This window comes from Parasteatoda tepidariorum, chromosome 7 (genome assembly GCF_043381705.1).
Source record: "Parasteatoda tepidariorum isolate YZ-2023 chromosome 7, CAS_Ptep_4.0, whole genome shotgun sequence".
Lineage (NCBI taxonomy): Eukaryota > Metazoa > Arthropoda > Arachnida > Araneae > Theridiidae > Parasteatoda > Parasteatoda tepidariorum.
In genome coordinates, this window is record NC_092210.1 from 63,379,361 (window position 1) to 63,402,195 (window position 22,835).

At 27.1% G+C, this 22,835-nt stretch overlaps 1 protein-coding gene across 3 annotated transcripts in view; it reads left to right on the plus strand.

Moving 5' to 3' along the window:
• Nucleotides 1-22,217, plus strand: part of LOC107444137 (Pyruvate carboxylase) — a 42,899-nt gene extending 20,682 nt beyond the window's left edge. For all 3 annotated transcript variants that reach the window (XM_016058219.4, XM_016058220.4, XM_071183512.1), the window contains exons 11-21: nt 168-402; nt 1,794-2,018; nt 4,947-5,103; nt 6,012-6,118; nt 6,886-7,019; nt 8,542-8,791; nt 13,417-13,661; nt 14,941-15,120; nt 18,112-18,360; nt 18,754-18,897; nt 20,138-22,217. In XM_016058219.4, coding sequence (XP_015913705.1) covers nt 168-402; nt 1,794-2,018; nt 4,947-5,103; nt 6,012-6,118; nt 6,886-7,019; nt 8,542-8,791; nt 13,417-13,661; nt 14,941-15,120; nt 18,112-18,360; nt 18,754-18,897; nt 20,138-20,386 — 2,175 coding nt within the window. In that variant the 3' untranslated portion in view covers nt 20,387-22,217. The remainder of the gene's footprint in view (nt 1-167; nt 403-1,793; nt 2,019-4,946; nt 5,104-6,011; nt 6,119-6,885; nt 7,020-8,541; nt 8,792-13,416; nt 13,662-14,940; nt 15,121-18,111; nt 18,361-18,753; nt 18,898-20,137) is intronic.
• The last annotated feature ends 618 nt before the right edge of the window (nt 22,218-22,835 follow it).

Consider the following 22,835-nt stretch of genomic DNA (forward strand, 5'->3'; position numbering starts at 1 on the left):
ATGGATCATGGTTTGATTGTATGAACTTTAAAATAAACTAAATAAATTAAAAGAAAAATATATTATGCATATTTTTCAAGCTGCCATTAGTTGTGCTTTTTTTTTATATGCTATTAACATCAAGGAGCTTTAGTTAGAATTAACATTTGATTTTTTTTTCCTTTTAGACTAATATCCCATTTCTTCTTAATGTTTTGGAGAATCCAAAGTTTTTAAGTGGTACAATTGATACAAATTTCATTGATGACAATCCTCTTTTGTTTCAATTTGAAGCAACTCAGAATAGGGCTCAAAAATTGCTAAGATATATTGGTGAAGTTATGGTTAATGGCCCTACCACACCATTAGCTACTAATTTAGTGCCATCTGAGTTAGATCCAGTAGTGCCAGAAATTCCAGCAGGTGAGTTGTTTATATTGAATTATCATGGGTTATATTGAATGCTTTTATATAAACTATTATATTGTTGCTTTTTTTAATTGAAATAAATTTTCTTCATTTATAAAGTGTTATTTAAATTGCAAAATCTACTAAAAAAATTATTTCAGTTTAAAAACTTTAATTTAACAATATTTACATCAGTATAGTAGTTTCACTATTCTGTATTGAAACAGTTGACATCATTTTATATTTTAATTACATACAATTTTATTTATTTTATTTCTACTATGATAGAACAAGGCACTTAAAATTATGCAGATCACTAGTGGGAACCACTGATAATCTAAATAAGATTGGCTTTTTAGTGTTAATTTGTTTTCATTTGATTAAACAGCTGATCTTTGGATTTGAACTGTCAAAATCTTGCAAGTGTAGAAGGTTAAAAAAATCATGAAGGAGACAAAGAGAGCATTGTACTAATTTCTTCTGTAGATTAAGTAAACACAGGTCCCACAACCCTAAAATGTTCCAACGATCTTTTATTTTTACATTTTTTTTTATTAAATATCAGACTTTTAGTATAATTAGTTTACTAAGACTGTGTAATACTCTTTATGTTTGTCACGGTGTGTTGTGCCACTAAACACAACATTCAACTCGACTAGGTACAAATTTGCTACATGGCTTGAAGTCGCAGATTTTGCTACAATGGGATCCTTACTTGTATTCTGTGTTAAAAAAAGTGCAAGGTTGCATTTAAAAGCACTTAAAACTTTAAATAAGCAGGCAATAAATCCAATGTTAAAGGTGAATGTATAGCCCATTTTCTTTAAGACTGCTGACAAAATCGAAACTAACTTCTATTTCCCCCCTATATAAAAACATGGAACTTACTCTTCATCCCTTTTCAACTCGCAATCTAATTCTCTGAATACAAAATTTTCTACCTTCCCCTCTTAATCAAAATGTTAGATGTTAGCTGATTTACAAATGTTGCGATTTCTGTGTGATAGCAATTCAAGTTAATTTAGGTTTCAAGAGCCACAAATATTTGATCCAAACTACATAAAATTTCCCTGGACCCACAATTGATGAAAAAGAATATGCTATTTTATATATTTTGTGTTTTGTCTTTGTTATTGTCACATAATACCATATTTCATCATAATTGTTAACATTTCATATTCTTTGCATTGTAATTTTTCATTTAAATTAACTATATTAACTTTTAAAAAAAAAAGAGTCTAAAGATACATGTAAACGGTTCAGTGTAAATGTGTACAGACATGTTTCTTAATTTCTACCCCTGCTAAGCTTTAAATTATTCAATGCTTTTAAAATATTCTAATAAAAGTAGTATTTGCCAATTCACATATAATATATCGCTTATGTAACTCAATTTTGTGTTTTAGGCTTCAAACCTTCCAAAGGCTTCAGGGATATTTTGTTAAGAGAAGGACCAGAGGCATTTAGCAAAGCTGTACGAAATCACAAAGGTCTATTGTTGATGGACACAACATTCCGTGATGCTCATCAATCTCTTTTAGCTACCCGAGTTCGTTCTTATGATCTCCTCAGAATTTCACCTTTTGTTGCTCATAGTTTCAATAACTTTTTTAGTCTTGAAAATTGGGGAGGTTAGTCTTTTTTTATACTTAATTATTTTTGAGTAATTACTTTATCTTTTATAATACTATTTATTGTATATAGCGATTGTATTCATTCATCACCTCAGTTTCATACCTTTTCTATTGAGTAACATATTACCAAAAAGTAATAAATTTGTACATAAGATCTAAGGTAACCCCCTTAAAAGTAGATAAATTTGTTTCTTCCAATTGGCAGTTACGAATACATATATTGCATTAAAATATAATTTGAATATCTCATTAAATGTAAGCAGTATGTCTCATAGAAATAACTCAAATTCAATGGATGAGGTTCTAGAATTAAGTTATAAATTATCCAATTTTCTTTGTTTTTAAAAGTAAAAGAGAAAAATGAAAATTTTTGGATAAACTACCATACTTATGTAGGTATAGAATTGCAATCCATCTCTTTCATTCAAAAAACAATCAATAAAATACAGAAGATATAAATATGTGTATTTAAAGAAATAAGTGTAACACATTTCCTATCCCTTGCTATATACATTTTGAAACTTATTTATTTGAGATTTAAAATTAATGAAGAGACATAAAGAAAAAATATTTTCCTTTATCAATCTGAATTGTGAAAAATTTACACATATTGTATATCAGTGTGTTAAGTTTACAGAAATAAATGGGTGAGTATAAGTTGTATATGCCAATCATCCTTGTTTTATTTACTGATTGTAAAACAAATACAAGGGCATTTGTTTAACATATTGTGCAACATTTTTATTTTGCATACATATATCGGTTGTAAACACCAAATGCCAATATAGTATTTTTTGTTATTATTATCAAATGCAGTGAGCCTTTGGACCATGCGCTCTTCAATATTTCTCTACTTGAGTAGAGCAAGAATATTCTGCAGTCACTTATGTAAATGCAAAGCAATAATATCCCGTCTAGTCATACAAAGAGATCATGCAGGAGAGTCAACAATGTTTAAAAGAAAAAGACGAATTTGTGGTTTAAAGAAGAGTACATTCCAAAGTTTTTTCCTCAAAAGATGCTAAGTCATTTCATGAAGGAAGAGCTTGGAAATCCTAGCAATTTCTAGTTCAGCTAAATGGAATCCCAAGTTCCCAGAAGTGATATTACTTGTAGTTGAGATAAGCTTTCTTGATCCAAATTTAATTCCTTTTAAAAAAAGAGAACAGATACAGTGTTTTCATCATAGAAAAAAAATGGGTGAGAATTTCTCACCCTTTCTCAAAAACAGGGTGAGATTTTAAAAACTTAAGTGAGATTTCTAAAAACTAAAAAAAACACAAAAACTCGTTAAAATTTTTTTTTTTAATTATAATACATTTCTCACGTCTTCTATTTTTTAAAGCATTGAATATTTTTGGTGCATCATCATAGAAGATTTTGCCTTTACAAGGTATTTGTCCATCTTACATTAGCATAAAAATTTTGAACGTCTTACATGAAGAAACCTAGCCTACGGTAAACACGTGGTTGCAGAGGAATGTGTTCTGAAAGGGGTTCTGTGGTTGTGTTCTGTTGTTCGAAAAGGTTTTTAACAATACTGGTAAATAGGGAAGCTAGATAACGGGACAGGTGTTGAAAATAATGAAAGATACAGGCAGAAAAGTGAAACTGATTTTATTCTAAATGGCGTAATTCTAAGCTTTGTTCGAAAATGCGAGAAATTCGCGATTTTTGAAATTGATTTATAGAATGCGCAAATTTCTCACGGTAATAATTTTTTAATGCGAGAAAAGAAAAAAACATGCGAGATTCTCGCGTTCTCGCGCTGTAGTGAAAACACTGAGATAGTTACATTCTTTTTACTTTAAAAAGTTCAGAATGTTTTTAAATAAAGGAGAAATATCTATATTTATTTTAAGTGTTGTGTGTGTTACTTATTTCAATAACTGAGTTATCAATGTACACTTCTAATAAATTTGTTATCAATGTACTCTTCATATGGTAGAGAATATTTTATATATATATATATACCAGCATATTACTTAAATAAGAAAGGAACTCTAAAAGCAGTTCTGAGTGTTGTCAAACAGGGGCAACAAACCTCTAGCTATTAATAATAACAGCTTAATATGATTACATCAGTGTTCAATATTAAAAAGATATTCAGATTTGTTTTTAAAACCTTTACAAAATACTGTCTTTTAAAAAGACCCTTTAAAAAACTCATAATTTGACATAATTTTCTAAAATATGCAATTAATATTTCATTTTGGTTTCTTCTTACAATGCATGTTAATTTTATGCATGCAAAAATATGCTTTTTTGTGGTGAAAAACTGATGGTAAAATTATATTTATACAGTTTCGAAAACCTTACAAATAGAATGTGATACAATTGGAATTTTTCTGTAACCACCAATAGACAAATTAATTTGTCAATAATGAGTAGAAATTGCTGTGATTAAATGTGAATTATGTATAATAATAATATGATGGTTCTTAAAGGCTATATTTATTAATACTTCTTTTTTTTTTGTTCATTTGAATTCATACCAGGGTTACTAATTTCATGCATTACACCTTTCTTATATTTATTTATTATTAATTATATCTTTAAATTTTTTTTTTTCAGATAGGGCAAATAAATGTGTTCCTTTCTTTTATGAATGCATAGTAATATTTTTAAATGTTTCTTTGGTATAATTGAAAACTAAGTATTCTAGTTGTAAACTTATTTTTGTCAACTAAAAAAACTTATTTATTTTAATTTATCTTTCATATTTTATTGTTACAAGGCATAACTTTGTTTAATAAAATTTTTCATTTCATTTTTACTTATATAATAATGTGTATAGAATATTTAACAATATTATAATTATTTTTTGAAAACAAAACATTAAGTTTTCTCGGTATTTTTTTCTGTCGTAATTAGAATCAGAAACAATTTTGATGTTTATAAAATGTTTAATGAACATTTTTGTAGGAGCTACTTTTGATGTTGCAATGAGATTTTTGCATGAGTGTCCTTGGGAACGCTTGCAGAATATGCGAAATCTCATTCCTAATATTCCTTTTCAAATGCTGCTGAGAGGAGCTAATGCAGTAGGCTATACATCATATCCTGATAATGCTGTGTTTAAGTATGTATTTAAAATATTCATTTTAAACTATAAAACATAATGTATCATTTAGCTGTGTTTGTATTGTTTAATTCATAAGTTTAGAGTTGCTTTAATTTTACTCAAACTATACCGGTTCTCAAAACTAAATTTTTTTAGTTGTAATTATTGTTTTTCTCCCATATAAATATAGAAACTCAATTAATTTATTAAATCCAAGCGCTCCTTTAACCTTATTTAGCCAAAATTAGACAGATTAACAGATTAAAATAAACAGATCGGTTATTATTTTTAATTTACTCAGAAGAAAAAAATGTGTAAGCTTTATTTATTAATTTACTTTGCCCTTCTTTTTAGCAACTGTTTGATGTACAACAAACATGGCTCTAAATATATTCTCATGATAATACATAATAATATATTCATAACAAAACAGGCAGCATGGACTAGTTTTTGATAGCTTTAATCATGAAAAAAGCTTACATCAAAACCTCTGTGTCAAAAACCTAAAAAAAATTGTTAACCTATTGGTATAAATATTCAAATTTTAAATAGAAGAGCACTTTTACAATTAAATGTCAATTTTTTCATTACTTTTAAAATTGATGCTTAATATTTTTTCATGTTTTGCATATCCTTATTTCTCGCAAAAAAAAAAAAAAAAAGAAAAAAAAATTATAATCCCCTAAAAAATATTACTTCTGTTCTAGTATTTTTAAAATATGATTTTTCTGAAAATGTGTTCCCTCATTTGTAAATGATGTGACACAACTGAGCTACATAGAAAACAAAAAGATGAGTTATGTTCTTTAAGGATTATATCGATTCTAAAGAAACTTCAAATCATCTATTTTTTACTTATTTAGCTTTAATTTTATGTAAATATAGTTGCCAATAATTTTTACTCAAGTTCTCATATTCACTTGCAGATTTTGTGAAATGGCTAAGAAGCACGGAATGGATGTATTTAGGGTCTTTGACTCCTTAAATTATTTACCAAACTTAATTCTAGGAATGGAAGCTGCTGGAAATGCAGGTAAAACAATATATAAATCAGTTGCATTTATTAAAAATAATTACTGCTTCTTATTTATTAAAAAAGATAACTCATCTATTATATGATTAAATTCATTAAACAAAAATTTTTATTTTGAATTTATTTAAATAGAGACTTTATAAAAAAAGGAAAGTAAAAACTAAAATTGACTTCAAGATAATTTTAAACATTGTAATACTTTAAACTTGTTTTTTAAATGTGATGTAAAAAATAATCTTCTAAAAATTTAAGTTGGAAGGTTATACGATGATGCTTGGATAGAAATGGAATTAATTCCTATACAGTGTAAACCTGAAACAGATAAAAAAGCTCCTTACATTTTGTTCTTTGCTTTATGCTTTCAATTCAGCTTTTAAATTTTTATCCAAAATAAGTTAAAAGATGTTTTAAAAAAGGAGTCTCAACAATTTTCTTCCATTTGTTTGCTTTTAAAAAATAAAATGAAAACTTAGAGGAAAAATAATCTGCAGTGCACTCTGGAGAGTTTCTGTTTCCGGGAGGTATATGTAGAAAGAAAAGTCATTGACTAAAAAATATGTTAACTATATTTATACATAAAAACAATTTTTGTTTGGATGCAAAAATTAAAATGAGACAAAACTCTTATTTATAACTAAAGTTATCATTGATTGCATTATATGGAACGCTTAGCAGAATGAGAAGACTATAATTTTAATGGCTATATTATAAACAAAGATGTGTTAGCACATTTGTTTGTCAATCATAAATTTTATTCTTTATTTTAGGGGGAGTGGTTGAAGCTGCAATTTCCTACACGGGTGATGTATCAAATCCAAAACGCACAAAATATGACTTGAATTATTATTTAAAACTGTCTGATGAATTAGTGAAGGCAGGAACCCATATTCTTTGCATAAAGGTAAATTATATTTCCTTTTTAATTTTTAAATATAGTAGACAATTTTATTTATTACAGTTAATAAAAGTGTAAAAAGAAATACTTATTGTTTTATCTGATAATTGAATTTTTCATAAAAATATCAAAGAAAGAGTACCAAGTGTAACATAAAAAATCTATACACATTTTGAAGGACTGAATTCAAACATGCTATTAATTTGGAAGCCTCTTGAAGGGTTCCTAAGCTATTAACAAAAATGTTTTATTCCATATAACCAAAAAGTCAGCCAAGAATTAAATTTCAGTAGGTTATTTCCTCCTTTTATGCAATTTCCATTTGTTCTCTGATTTAATTCAGGAAACTGGAAGTGTGCAGAAAGGGTGTCTAATTAATGAGAATTTCCTCTATAATTTTTCCGTCTGCCAGTTAAAACTTAAAAATTTCAAAATTGATTTTTTTTCAAATAAAAAAACATATTAAATTAAACACATTGTAAATTTTCAAAGTAAGAACCATTGTAAAAATGCAAAATAATTTCAAATTAATGTTGCAAATTATGTTGCTCGCCATTCTTGAACCGTTGATCTCTTGTACAAAAGATTATATAAATATGTAACTTTTAATAAAAATCTGTCAAAAAAGAAATTATTTTTGGATGTGTGAATAAAGAAATCAATATTGCATACAATCTTTTGAAGATTGTGGTTGGAATTTTTACTTATAAATTATTTAAATTTTTAAATTTTAATTATAAGCTGGAATTTTACATTAAAATTTTTATTATCTTTGTTTCCAAATATTACTTGAACATCTAATTGAAGGATGCATTGAAACTTTACAATTGTTAAGGTGATCAACAGGTAAAAACGCAATTGAAAACAGATTTTTATAATAATCAAGAGAATTTAAATGCTTATAAATTTAGACAAGGCCATTTCCTAAATTTCTCTTAAAATTCCTTTGAATAAAAAAAAATTTAAATTGAACTGGAACAAAAATACAAATATGAAAATTTAGATATTGTGACTTAATATATCTACATAAAAGAGTTTCCTTTTAACCATACTGCATAACCAAAATTCACTTGTATCTAAAATAAAAAATTGTTGTAAAGAGATTAAAATTTCATCTTTAGGGCCTTGAAAAAGGCTTCTAATGTTTAGAATTTTATACTCATGCCATTAAATTCTATTTCAACTGAATTATAATGCGAATCTAAATGATAAAAATTAACTTTGAATTTTATTGTTTGTATATCTACCACCTCTACGATATAACATATCAATTTTGGTGATTGAATTTTAAGTGTTGTTGGTGAGAACAAAAAAAATTAACAGATCAAAAGATCACCCACATGCAAGAATCTCGACATTTACCATTGTTGAACTGAAAGATTAATTTTACAAACACTTTTAAATATTTCATTTTCAATGTATCTTGAATTTAAAATGATCTCATTTTTTTTAAATTTAAGAAATCTTATTCTAAATTCGCAATGTTTTGCTTAAAGAATCTATCTATATATATGTTTGTGTATTTAAGGATATGGCTGGACTTCTTAAGCCACAAGCAGCAAAAATTCTAATAACTGCTTTGAGAGATAGACATCCTGATATACCTATTCATATCCACACACACGACACAGCTGGTGCTGGTGTTGCCTGTATTTTGGCTTGTGCAGAAGCTTCTGCTGATATTGTTGATGTTGCCGTTGACTCTATGTCTGGCTTAACATCACAACCTAGTATGGGAGCTGTAGTAGCCTGTCTTGAAGACACTGCGCATGACACTGGTAAAGTACTTACAATTTACTCTCATCTTATATATCCATCATTTTTAAAAATTCTAGTTAAAAATATTGTAGTGAGCAGGGTTGGAGTTTTTGCCGGCCAAAAGGGGTTTTTGCCAGAAGAGTGGCAAAAACTGGTAAAAACCGGCTAAATCCAAATTATTTAAATTGCTGATTAAATATTATTACAAAATACTTGAAACAAATTTAAATCAATCATAAGGAATAATAATTTTGATACATTACATAAAAAAATTATTTTTAACATATTAATAATAAATATAAAGGCAATAATTTTTAAAACATTGAAAGTTTTTGACCTCTTTTCATTTTAGAACCCTTAAATAAATGTTTTTTTACAAATAAATAAATATTATTATTTGTATAATATTATTATTATTATATTATAAAAAATTATTATTTGTACAATAAATAACTACACATCTTGATAGATATTTTATGCTTTAAATTATAGTTACATTAATTTAAAATAAGTTCATTTCACTGGAAGAAAGAGAATAATCGCAAATTTTCCAATCAATAATGTTTTAAACTACTAAAATGATATATTATTACATTATGATTTAATTATGGAATAATAATTTTGTTAATTTTTTTGTAATTATTTATATTTATAGTATATATTTCAATTTTAGGAATAATTTTGTACCAAAAATGTGTTTTTGTCCTCTCATCTTGGAAAATAGAGGTTTTTGCCAATTTGCTTGGCAAAAACCTGTTTTTGCCAGGACGGTTTTTACCCGTATTTACCATGGTTTTTTCCACCCGCGGCAAAATCTTGCCAACCCTGGTAGTGAGTACTATAGTTGCAAACATTCAGAAGCTAATATTGCTTCAGTTTGCTCATTTAGTTTAAATGCTCACCAAGTCTAAATGTGAAATCCATTCTGAAAAAACCAGAACAATGGATATAGACGCATACATACACAAATAAAATAACAAAAGTTTGCAATAAATTGGAATACTGCAATACAACTGGCAGCGCTTATATAATAATACAAATGTAATGCAATGTAGGATGTTGTAGCCAGACTCTTTCACTGGTGTATGGTTAATATCAGTAAACCCATAGAACATCAAATCTCTGACATCATTATGGACAGGAAAAGATAGTGAAAGATCAAGGGCGGTGATGATTGACGAGAATTATTAAGCATGAAAGATGTGTAATACTTCTCATCCTTCAATGCTAGGGTGCCCACAAATACCATGATACAAACTATTGAACATATTATCATTGATATGGACTTTCAGAACCAAAGGGGTACCATAGTACTATTGTGGGCAGTATAGAGACAATCTCATAGAAATCCTTGAACCCTATGTGTCAGGGGACTGTTTGAGCTGTTAGAAGCTCTGTTATAGTTTGGGGTGTGTGCTGTGGGGTCTCTGATGTATCTAGATACAATTCTGCTAAGTGACAGATTCATAAGCTTCATATCATGCGTAGGGTCTTAGCGGTCCTACGAAGCATTTTATCAGAGTTTATCAAAATCATATTTTATTTAAAAATATTTCTATTAAGCATTTTTTTTATTTTTTATTTCAATCAGATTTTTTTTAAAAATTCTTTTTTGGTTTAACGATTAAAACTCTGATAAAAAGTATAAATAACTCTTAATATTATTCAACAACAATTACTGCAAGTGAAATTTTTAACACCTCTAATAATAAAAAGGTTATTATTTTTATTTAATTATGGTGAACCAGTGTTTTCATCATAGAAAAAAAATGGGTGAGAATTTCTCACCCTTTCTCAAAAACAGGGTGAGATTTCAAAAAGTTAAGTGAGATTTCTAAAAAATAAAAAAACACAGAAACTCTTGAAAAAAAAAATTTCTTTAATTATAATACATTTTTAACGTCTTCTATTTCTTAAAGCATTGAATATTTTTGGTGCATCGTCATAAAAGATTTTGCCTTTACAAGGTATTTGTCCATCTTACATAAGTGTATAAAAAATTTGAACGTCTTAACATGAAGAAACCTTACCTTCGGTAAACACGTGGTTGCAGGGAAATGTGTTCTGAAAGGGGTTCCGTGGTTGTGTTCCGTTGTTTGAAAAGGTTCTGAACAATACTGGTAAATAGGGAAGATAGATAACGGGCGCAGATGTTGAAAATAATGAAAGATCCAGGAAGAAAAGTGAAACGGATCTTATTCTAAATGGCATAATTCGAAGCTTTTTCCAAAATGCGAGAAATTCGCGAATTTTGAAATTGATTTGTAGAATGCGCGAATTTCTCGCAGTAATAATTTTTTAATGCGAGAAAAGAAAAAAATATGCGAGATTCCGCGTTCTTGCGCTGTAGTGAAAACACTGTGAACCAATTACTGAAAAAATGAAGTTAGTTACTTTTTTCTATCAAACTCAAAACCTTAATGAATTGTAAAGGCAGAAAAATCAATTTGTCAAATGAAAAGTATAATGAATTTAGACCAGAAAGCATTTTTAAATTAAATTATTCGTGGCAGAACAATTCTTTATTCTTTAATTACAAGTATATACATTAACATTAATTACATTACATTAACAAGTATATACATTAACATTAATTACATTACATTAACAAGTGTATACATTAACATTAGTATATTTAAAGTTACTTGTATTAAAATAAATATGTATAAAATTAAATGGGTACAGTTGAAATATATTTACTGATAGTGAAATAGCAAATTATTTTACATACTACAATGAGCACATTAAACTATGAAAGTGAGATGAAAAGAGCAATGAAATATTATTATTTGAAAGTTACATTCTTAACTACATTAAGTTCTTGAACAGAAAAAAAAAGTCTTATTTTATTTATTAATGTATAATCCATTTCTCATTAAAAGACTGAAACATTTATTGTCAATGAGATTTGATATCAGTAATTTATTATCACAGTCATGAGTATATACATAATGCAGTAGGGTATAAATAATATTTACCATATAAATCTAAGATTTTTTGAAAATCATAAGGAATCATATAAATCAATGATTTTCTTTTTAGTTAAAAAGTTTTTTAATCGTGCTATTCCTGCTTTTTATTTTTCTTGACGTTATCTGCAGCAGTTCTAAGGGATTACACTCCACAAACTCACAAATTGGCAATAATTAAAGTTTTTTTTCTGTGACATCAAAGTTGAATTCCTGTTATTATCTTAGAAATTTCCCTCCTGATATAAAGGGTCATTAACTACAATGAAAATAGACAGATTTGGAGTTATAAATTAAAATAATTCATATGAATTAATAAATATATCCTAGGTATAGGAAAAATACATTCAAGATTTGGCAAATGTGAGGAAAAAAATATAAAATTGCTTACAAATATGGGTAAATTAATTATAATGCAATTTTTCTAGCTTTTTGAGCAGCAAAAGTCTATGTTAAAACTGAAAAATCTAAAGTTATTCTCAATGGTGCCAAAGATGAAAAGTGGGCATTAGTCATCATTTATCTCAAATGTATTACTATCAGTTCCAGTTTTGAAAATGAACGTTCTGCAGTAGTAATGGTTACAGGAAAAGTAAGAAAAATTCTTAAAGTTATCACAAAATTTGGCATAGCATTAGTAAAATTGTTTTTGTACTCTAAGGTTGTTTTACTATAGTATTCACTGTCCTTCTTGAACTAGAAACCTTGATTCATTGACAATAACTAAATAGCAAGGTGAGTGAAGATGACAATCGTAATGTCTTCTTCACAACCCCCAGTGAAAAGATCTATAAACATGCTTACACATGCCGCAATAACTGGCTAAAAGATAAATAACCTTTCCTACTGGAAAAGAGATAGAACTAAAAGTGTAATTTATAAAGAGCTTAAGAAATTTTCTCAACGGGGCAAGAAAGTGAAGAGAGAGGAAAAAAAACTTTCTACATTATATTAACAAGTTTTGAATTTTTGGCGCCCCTAATTTTTAGTGGCTCTGGACAGTTGTCCAGCTCACCCACCCCTAAGCACGACCCTGATCTTATCAAGTCATCCACACCCATTCATGGCTATTGTGCATTCTGATGAACATAGACATTTTCTAGAGGAAAATGTGGGATACTTTGCAACCTGCTGATCAGGAAAGATCGCCCCACCTGTACTCGTATAGATTTGTGGAATTGCCCTACAGCTTTTAACATTGACCAAGCGAAAATTCCTTTTTGCCTGCAATATGCCAATCCTGATCATGAAAAATCACTGTAACAATCGAACCACCAATCTTAATTTAGTATACTTTGTTGTTAAACAGATTATTGAGGGGGAGAAACTAAATATTTTTATCTAAACAAGCAAAATTCCCTTGTGTTTACCAGTATTTGTCAAAGGAAATATTAGTTAGTTATTCAATCTCTTTATAAAATTGAGAAATTGGTATTATTAAAATAAATAATGTATTGAATAAATTCTGAATTATATTATAAATTAAACCTTTGTTTTAATATTTCTTTGTAAGAACAAAAGTATTCATTATGTTAATACGATATATGCCCTTTTTTTAATGTATATTAGTGCCTTATCTATCTATCAATTAATAAAATATATAAATATTAATGAAAATAAATATCCTACAATAATAAAATCTTAATATGTAATACTTTTAAAAATTATCTTTATAGAAATTAAATTGAGCAAGATAAGTGAATACTCTGCTTTCTGGGAACAAACACGCACACTTTACGCCCCATTTGAATGTACTGCAACCATGAAAAGTGGAAATGCTGATGTTTATGAAAATGAAATACCTGGTGGTCAGTATACTAATTTGCAGTTTCAAGCCTTCAGCTTAGGGCTTGGTGAACATTTTGAAAAGATTAAAAAAGCTTATGCTGAAGCCAATAAACTCTTGGGTGACCTTATAAAAGTAAGTTAGCAAAAAATCATTTTAAATTTAATGTCGAACTCCTGAATTTAGATTTTCTTTCTAAAAATTCATTCTAAAATGCATCTAAATCTTTCATATTTTTGCAATAATTTCCATTTAAAATCTACTTTGAATTGTATTTTACTATAAATTGTTATTTTCAAACTGTATTCTAGTTTAGGGTTTTCTGTTGAAACAGAACAGCAGTAATGGATATAAAATATTTATTATTTCTATTAATAGAAAAAGAGCTCAAATATTTTTAAGCCATATTAAAGTAAATTTAGTGTACTTGTACTTAGTTTATTTTAATAATATATGGCAGTTTTGTGAGCTTAGCAACTGTCACACCTAAATTTTTATAAAGATCTTTTTTTTTTTTTTTTTTTTTTTTTTTTTTTTNCATTAGTTTTTTTTTTTTTTTTTTACTTTTTGGCTTCTGAAACTGAAAGAGTTTTATTAATGAATAAAAAATATTTTTATGACTAAAACCAGGATGGTTCAGGTTAGAACACTCTTCAGCCAATGAAGTGATATAAATAAGAATCCCAGCTTAAGGCTGGTCAGTTCAAAATTACAAGACTGGAGAGTCAATTTAATCTGAATCAATTGCATAAGTCATAATAAAGTTGAACATTGACAAAATTTGGAGTATTACTAAAAATAAAAACGTTCATGTTTAGTAAGGAGGAAAAAAGTTAATGAAAAAATGAAATTTGTTTGTAAATTAACTTAATATGTAATTTAGTTGCAAAATTCATTTGTATATATATTGTGTAATGATATTTAACATGCTAGCGGAAAATAGCCTCCGAAAAGGGTTTTCGTTTGTAATAATACGGGTAGTCCTCTTACGATCAAATTTTTGGAAGCAAAGTACAAATCTAATAGGTTTTATTAAAATAACTTAGTTAAAAAATATATTATTTTGAGTTTTATTAAAATAATTTATACTTTTAGTTTAATTTAGTAATGACCAATTTATATTTTTTACTAAATGAAATGTGACTTTTTTTGGAATGATGTAAATATAAAATTATGATATCTATGAGTGAAAGGGATTGGGAAGCATCAATTTCTGATTATACAAGAGAATAAACAATCTCGACCAAAAGAAAATCTATAAAGAAATAGTTATTTGAAATATGTGTAGAAACTATGTACAGAAAGGACTTCTAAAAGGTTAGGAAGCATTAATTTGTGATACATTAATTGTTGGCTTTGTAACTTTACATAAATGTTTAACTATTCTTTAATTATCCTTATATTCACTTTACAGGTCACTCCTACCTCCAAAGTAGTTGGAGATTTAGCACAATTTATGGTACAAAATAAGCTCTCTGCTCAAGAAATAGAAGAAAGGGCTGAAGATCTCAGCTTCCCAAGTTCTGTCATTGAATTTATGCAAGGTTATATTGGAACACCACATGGTGGATTTAAAGAGCCTCTCAGATCCAAAGTAAGATAACTTCTTTATTAAAGTCTCATTCTTAAACAAATAGTGTTCTTAGTTCTTAAATTAAATTTTAAGTGTAATTTATTAAAAATGCTAATTAAAAATCTAAATGTTTATAATTATTTTACGGACATTAATTTTATTTCTACCAAATCTTATTGTGTGAGTTAAACTTAAACTTTGTTTTACATCTAATTACAAAACCAAGTATTTCATAGGAAATTACAGTGGAATCTAAAGAGAATAAAAAAAATTAAGGAGAATTAAAAAATAAATAAAGGTTCTGCCCCCCCTCCCCTAAAAAAAAATAAAAGAAGACAAGGTTCACAAGGTGTTGTTTATTTTCTCTAACTTTTTATTAGTGTTGGTGTGGTGGTCGGAATGTGCTAATGAGTAAGATTCTGAACCTAGTAGCTAATTAAAAAGCCTATACACAATAATCACTTTAAGTGCGGTTTTCACACACATGTTTTGCATCATAATATATCAGCTCTGCTTTCATGGGTTCTTAAGAGCACACCTAACTGCAGGAGAAACTTTTCATAGCAAATTCTGTTTCACCTCTATTGTTATTTTCAAATTTAATGTTTAGTTTCAAATGCTGAAAAAATGTTTTCAAAACATCAAAATGCAAACAAATTATTGCAAGATTACTTCACCTAAGTGTAATCTTGTATTAATTAGTTAACATTTTAATATTTTGAAAACATTATTTCAGCATTAAACATATTATTATATTTAAGGGTTTTTACCTGAGTATAGCCTCTTAATATAGCTTGGGTATAGCCGGGTTACCCGAGGGTAACCTCTTAAGCTGTTGCAAGTTGATAATCATAGATCAAAATCATAGACGTAACGTCGAGGAGGGGAACACCTGCTGACTCAAACATTTTTCAAAACTTCAATTTTTAAATTTATTACTCTTGTTAAAAACATTAAAATATCTATTTTAAATTTAATAAAAATTCAATTACTTTAGCTAGCTTATTAATAATTTAACGAAATAATTCTATATTTAGCACTTTTATGTAAGTGGATCTTAAAAACCATTTAATAGTTTTTTTAAAAAATAATTTTGATTGTTACTTAATGATTTAAGAGTTAGTTTATAATTATGATTGCTTGTTATTTAGTTTAATTTATGCTCATTATAATTTTCTAAATTACAACTATTTATTTTTGTAACTGTCAAACGTTTTATTATTGTTTTAACTTATTTTTGTCTTATGACATTAAACAACTTCCAACTTGTTTGCAACTCTAAATTTATATTCTTCTTTTTACCAAGTATAAGTTTGTAGGTATAATTTGATAGAATACTTATGTTTAATATTCTTATAATTTTTGACCAATAAGTTCCATTTCATATGAAATATCCTTTTTACTCTGATGAATTACAAATATAGCATAAAATTTTTTAGAATGTTTCTATAGAATATGTTCTGAATTATTTTATTGGATTATCAAATAATTTTTGAGAACCTAACATGGGACTTGGGAGAACAGATTGCACTGTAATGCATAAAAATATAAAAAATGGCACTTTATTCCACTTCTCAAACTGCTATTTTTTATTTAATTAATTCTCATATTCATTGTTAAATTGCAGGACTAAATCTGTAAGCACTTTTTTACGTTTTTGGGCTCTGTGAGTAAATTCATCATGTCACTAATTACAAGTTTAGACAAATTTAATTGTACTATTCTATTAAAAATACATTTGTGGTTATTAGATTTTACACCATTTTTCAATTACTATTCCTATAAGAGTAATTTCCTAATATTTATTTGAAAGTGAATATTAAAAAAAATCTAGGAATAAAAAGTTTTAAAAATACACTTAGAAGCAGAGAAAAGTCGAATTTTTATATTATCATCCCATAAAATAAGATTGTGCATCAATCTTACACTTGACAGAAAGTGATTAAATAAGAAATTTAATTTTGCCATTGCTTTTTTTATATTTATTATTTTTTTTCTTTTAAGAAAATGAAAAATTAAAATTCAGACTCTCCGTAGATTTGCAGTATGCCTGGAATACAGAAACCATCCTGTTTTACGAAAGTTTTCAATTTTTGCTAATATAGTAGTTATTAACATCTCTGATAAATACAGAAAATTACTCTTAAATTTAAAGACATATATGAAGTTTTCTCTGTGTATTTCTTTTAGAGCTTTAATATATTTATTCAAAAAGATAAATTTAAAAAAATTCAAGAAAAAAAAAGAAGAAAAAAACTGTGTGCTCTCTCAAAAATTTCTTTCATGTTTATGATCAAAATTATGGATATCTTTGCAATCTAAATGTAGTTTTTACAAGCATTGATCTAAGCTATTACTATCTCTTCTTCTTTTTCCTGGAATGCTATCGTGTGCCTTAGGAGCTGCTAAAAAATTAGTCATGTGTACTGTTTCTTGTTAAATTTATGATTTTAGCTTTACATTCTTCAACTTACACATGTCAATGGTATTGAAAATCAATCATTAGAATGTGGTGTATTAAAAGTACATTTTTTTATTTTCTTAGATATTTTTAATGTGTGTGTCTCTTTGCTATACACTGCTTATTTAAAACTATTTTTATCCTTTGCTTAGAGGGTCATTCCACAGTATCAGTTAATTATTTTGGAATAATCTACTAGCTGAATTAGTTAAGTTATTCATTAAAATTTATTGAAGCAGTCTTACATGTTTTCAATGTGAAAAAAGCTAAAAACATTTCAAACTTGTCTACAAAATATTCCACATATAATACAAATGCTGTCTAAAGGCATCTTAACTGGATTGTTAAACACAAAATAATAATTAAATTATACAATTCAGCTCCTTGTAAGTCCATTGTACAAATCAGATTTTATAATATCTACTTTGCGTGATAATCAGCACCTTTTTTTTAAATTTGAAATTCATAATACGATTTTTTAACTGAGTTATTTAGCAAATTTTAAGTTTTTAAATTATTTCTGAAGCATTACTATACATTTTGTATTTTAGATCTTGAAAGGTATGACTAGAATTGAAGGAAGGCCTGGAGAAATTTTGCCTCCATTGGAGTTTGATAAATTGAAAGCTGAACTGGAAGATAAGCATGGCATGGCTGTAAGTGAATTAGATGTGATGAGTTCTGCCATGTATCCAAAAGTTTGTGATGACTACATCGCTTTTAGAAATACCTATGGGCCTGTTGATTGTCTGAGCACACGTATCTTTTTAGTTGGACCAAAAGTAGCTGAAGAATTTGAAGTGAGTGAACTTTAATTTTCTTTAAAAAATGTAAATATTCTACAAATATGTTCAAGTTGTGTTTTCAACAACAAAAATTTTGATTTTGAGGTTAAAATTCTTTTTAGTTTTGATGTAAAATTTTTGTTGTATTTTATGACATTTTTCTGAATTTTAAAATAAAAACAGAAGTTGAATTTATTTAATCAAGGTCTAACTATTATTTCCAGAAATTCTTACAAAATTCAAAGATATTAGATATAAATTAATTGATGTTATTTCTAGAAACACTTTTTATTCCAGAACTAAAATTTTGCGAATAAGAAAATAAAATTTAAATACCACATTTATGTTTATTTTATGTTAATATATGTTATTTCCCTTATTACGATTTCAATTACTTTCCTTTTGCAGGTTAATATTGAGAAAGGTAAAACATTGCATATTAAAACTCTCGCTGTCTCTGAGAAAAAAAATAGTGCTGGTGAAAAAGAAGTTTTCTTTGAACTAAATGGTCAGCTGAGATCTGTCCTTATTAGAGATAAATCAGTTAAAGATGTAAGTAATCCATTTTTAAATGTGACGTTTTTCAAGCTTAATTTTTTCAACTGAAAGTAATTTAGTTTTCATCAATATTTTTTAGAATTCAAATTTAACCACCAAAGCTACAAGAGTTGTTCTGAAGTTCTTGTATTTTTGCTTTACTCTATTTTTGGGATATAGAGTTATAAATGCTTTGTTAAACTGTTAAAATAAATCAATTATTTTATTTATTTCATTTTATTGGTTATTACTTTTCTAAATTATGGTTATGAAAAAATAGGCTTTGTTGCCGAATTCTTTTTATACAATTCTAACATTTAAAGAATCTTGTTGCTCAGTCAGAAAGAAAAAAAAGTTGATTAAGTTAATTTTTTTTCTTCCTAAAATGATTTTTTTGTTTTTAAAACAGGATTGTTTTAGGGGTAAAAGACTGATAAATATTAATAAAAATATTTTAGAAAATAGTTGAAATGATGTTATTCCATTCAATAAATCTCACATTGATGAATTTATACTTTTATTAAGACTATACTTTAAACTGTTTTTTAAGGCCAAGAAAAATATATGCCTTTTTAATACTCTATAAATAAAAAATCTTACTACTGCTCCCTATTTTAATAAGAGTATTTGTTTACTTTTAGAAAGTATAGAGTTCATTTAAAGTTTCCATCTTGGTTTCAACTATTAAATCAGAAATCAATCTTGAACTAAAAATTGAAAATATGTTTTTTTACAGACATTTGATGTGGAAAAATTTGGTCCATTGTGGTCATTAACTCCATAGTAATGTTATTTTTCACAGAAGTTGCTGGTAAAGGGCAGTACACAATGCCCATTAAAAGTAGCCAGTAAAATACAGTTGTAATGAAATTTGCCTCATCATTCAATTATTTGCTTCACAAGCTGACATTTTTCTGCAATAGCTAGCAAATTCATAAGACTTGTCATGTCATTTTTTATGGGAATTACAAGTAAAAATTACTATTACGCCATGTTGGGAAGACAATAGAATAGCAAAAATTTAATTAATGTCTCGCCACATACCTGTAAAATTTTCTGGATAGTACAAGTTTTTTTCTGCGATTTTCAACATGTACTATTTTTTAGTAAAACATTTCGAAACCATAGAGAAACTTATGAAAAGACCTGTATCTAGAGTTAAGTGAAATGTTTCTCCTATGATCGTTAGAATCATGTAACAGCTTTGATCTTTTTTAAATTACCTTTTGGTAAATAATTTAATTTGTTTTAACAGGAAATACATATTCGACCTAAAGCTGAAAAGGGAAAGAAGGGTTCTGTTGGTGCGCCAATGCCTGGCACTGTTATTGATGTTAAAATTGAAGAAGGTAAAAGAGTTGAGAAAGGAGATGCCATGATTATTTTAAGTGCCATGAAAATGGAAATGGTTGTTCAAGCTCCAATATCTGGTATGGTTAAAAAAGTTCATGCAGCTAACGAGATGAAAGTGGAAGGAAACGACCTTTTGGTGGAGATAGAATAGTGACTAATAGAATAGAGGCAAATTTCAGATATCTCCAATGGCTTGGTATAGCTGTGGTCTAAGGTGGGTCACATATCGTTTGCCAAATATTTTGCCAAACAAATCACTTTTTGTTTTCTTTACAGTGTTTTTATATCTTCGCATTTTTTTCACTAATCTTCTTTTTTTTTTTAATTCCTAAATTTGTTTTATATATATATTTACAAAATAAGTCAAGAATCTGGATGATAAATCCAAGAATCAGTTAAGGAACAGAATGCATTTTGGTAAAGTTTGATGAATTAATGCATTTTGTTTTTAATTTCAATCATCTAATATATTGCAACGATAATTCAAACTTCTTTATTTCCTTGATGCGTGAATTAAGTCCTATTGTGAACGTATTACATTTTATGTTTTTATCGAAAAAATATCTTTATTTCTCAGTTTTTTTTAATATATATATCAGGGTTTAAGCTGAGTCTAAAAATTCATTAGCAAAAAAGCAAAAATCTGAAAAAAAGTTTTAGCAAAATGCTAAAATGCCATTAGGCTTATAAAATTACTTTATATCAAACAAGTACTGTAAGTTATCTGACAAAGAATAGCTTAATGTACAAGAATATCAAAAAGAATACCTATAACAAAAAAAAACACATTTATTATTTATCAAAACATTTTGGTTTATAATTAACAATCTTCCTTTCTTTCATGTTTGCCCATTTTACAAATGCTTCTTGAAAGTTAAATGCACTTTCAGGGCCCTCAATATTAATCATTAACAAATTGTTTACATGGTTGATTAGCAGCAACCTGTTTCGAATATTAGTTTTAATCAAATTAAGGCAGCTAAAGCCCCTTTCACAGTCAACAGTGTGCATTGGTATTGTTGCACAATACTCTATAACAGAAGTTATTAGTGGGTACTGTTCAGACACATCATTGGTATATAAAAATAAAAGTAATTCATTAAATGACATGTTTTTACATCGTTGCATTAAGATGTGTTTAAATAATCCCCATTTTTTTTAACGGAATTTAGTAAAATCCTTTAGCAAAAATGCGAAAATGCTTTGTTGAATTTTAGCATTTTTGATGGGTCTTTTCGCATTTTGCGAAAAAAGCTACCGTAGCGGAAACCCTGATATATATGTATATTTGCCACAGTTGCAGTGCAAGTTTAATTTTATCATTCTAATTATAATATTAAAACAATGTTTATTTGCGCTAAATATAATTAATCTGTTTTGTGTATAATGCTTTTAAAGTTGCATTTAGTACTAATGCATTTCTTTAAACTTATTGATTTAATTTCAATACTAGATTTATTTTTGTTTCTTGTTCTTTTTTACACCACAGAAAAGTTTAGCATTTGAATATTACATTAAAATTATGAACATCTTATTTGAAATGTGCTGTTTTAGTGCCTAATAACAAATGCTTCCAGATAATTCCGTCTTGTTGCATTACTTCCAAAACAAATGAATTTATAATTTGACTTCAATGTTCAAAATTATTTTCTTGTACATGTTACTATTCCAATATAATAGTGTTAAAGTGTATGTGAAAAAGCTCATAGATATTCATTTAAATATTTAATTGAATTGAAGTGATAGCAAATGTTATTTTTATAAAAAAGTGTTATACATGAATTCGTTTTTGAACTTAGTATATACATGATGTAATATGTTATTTTATTCTTTTGAATCATTATTGGTTCAAAAGAATATCATTATTGAATCTATATATCATTATTGAATTGTATATATAGAAAGTATTAAGGATATTATTTTAGAACAAATTGTTTGAAAGTTATTATATAGTTTCTAATAAATATTTTGTTAGCATTGTGTATGTTTTTAATTTTGACATTCTTTTAATGAATTTTTGTGTTTTATTTAATAGTTCTGGTTTATTTCTTACTCTAAAAATGTTGCAAATCTATTTTTAAAATAAAATGGAATTTTTTTTTCTATTAAGGCTTAGTAAAATATATTGCATTGTTGGTGTTTACTTTTTTTGTTCATTAAAATTGATGAAATCAACTTATTGCTAACTTTACTGTTAAATTGTCATTGAAAACAACTAATTTAGGATTAAATTAGTGATCTGATTATTCAGTTCTATTAGTTTATAACCATAAAAAATCATAAATTATTTATTTTGAAAAAGATAATTTGAAGAGAATGTAGAAATATTTAAATGTGGCTAAATTACATGAAACTTGACTTATTCACACATAGCGTAAAATTTCGCTCATATTTTTTTCGCCGATAGCCGATTTTTAACCTGTTTTTACATATGAAATCAAGGCTGATTGTGCTCCGGAAAAAATCCGGATTTCCGGAATTTTCGCTTACAGTGATCCGGAAGTTTCCGGAGATCGAGGGTCCAGACATTTAAAAAAATCATTGATCACAGAAGTTTCCGGAAATCAAATTTTCAAAGGTGGAACTTAAAAACACAATTT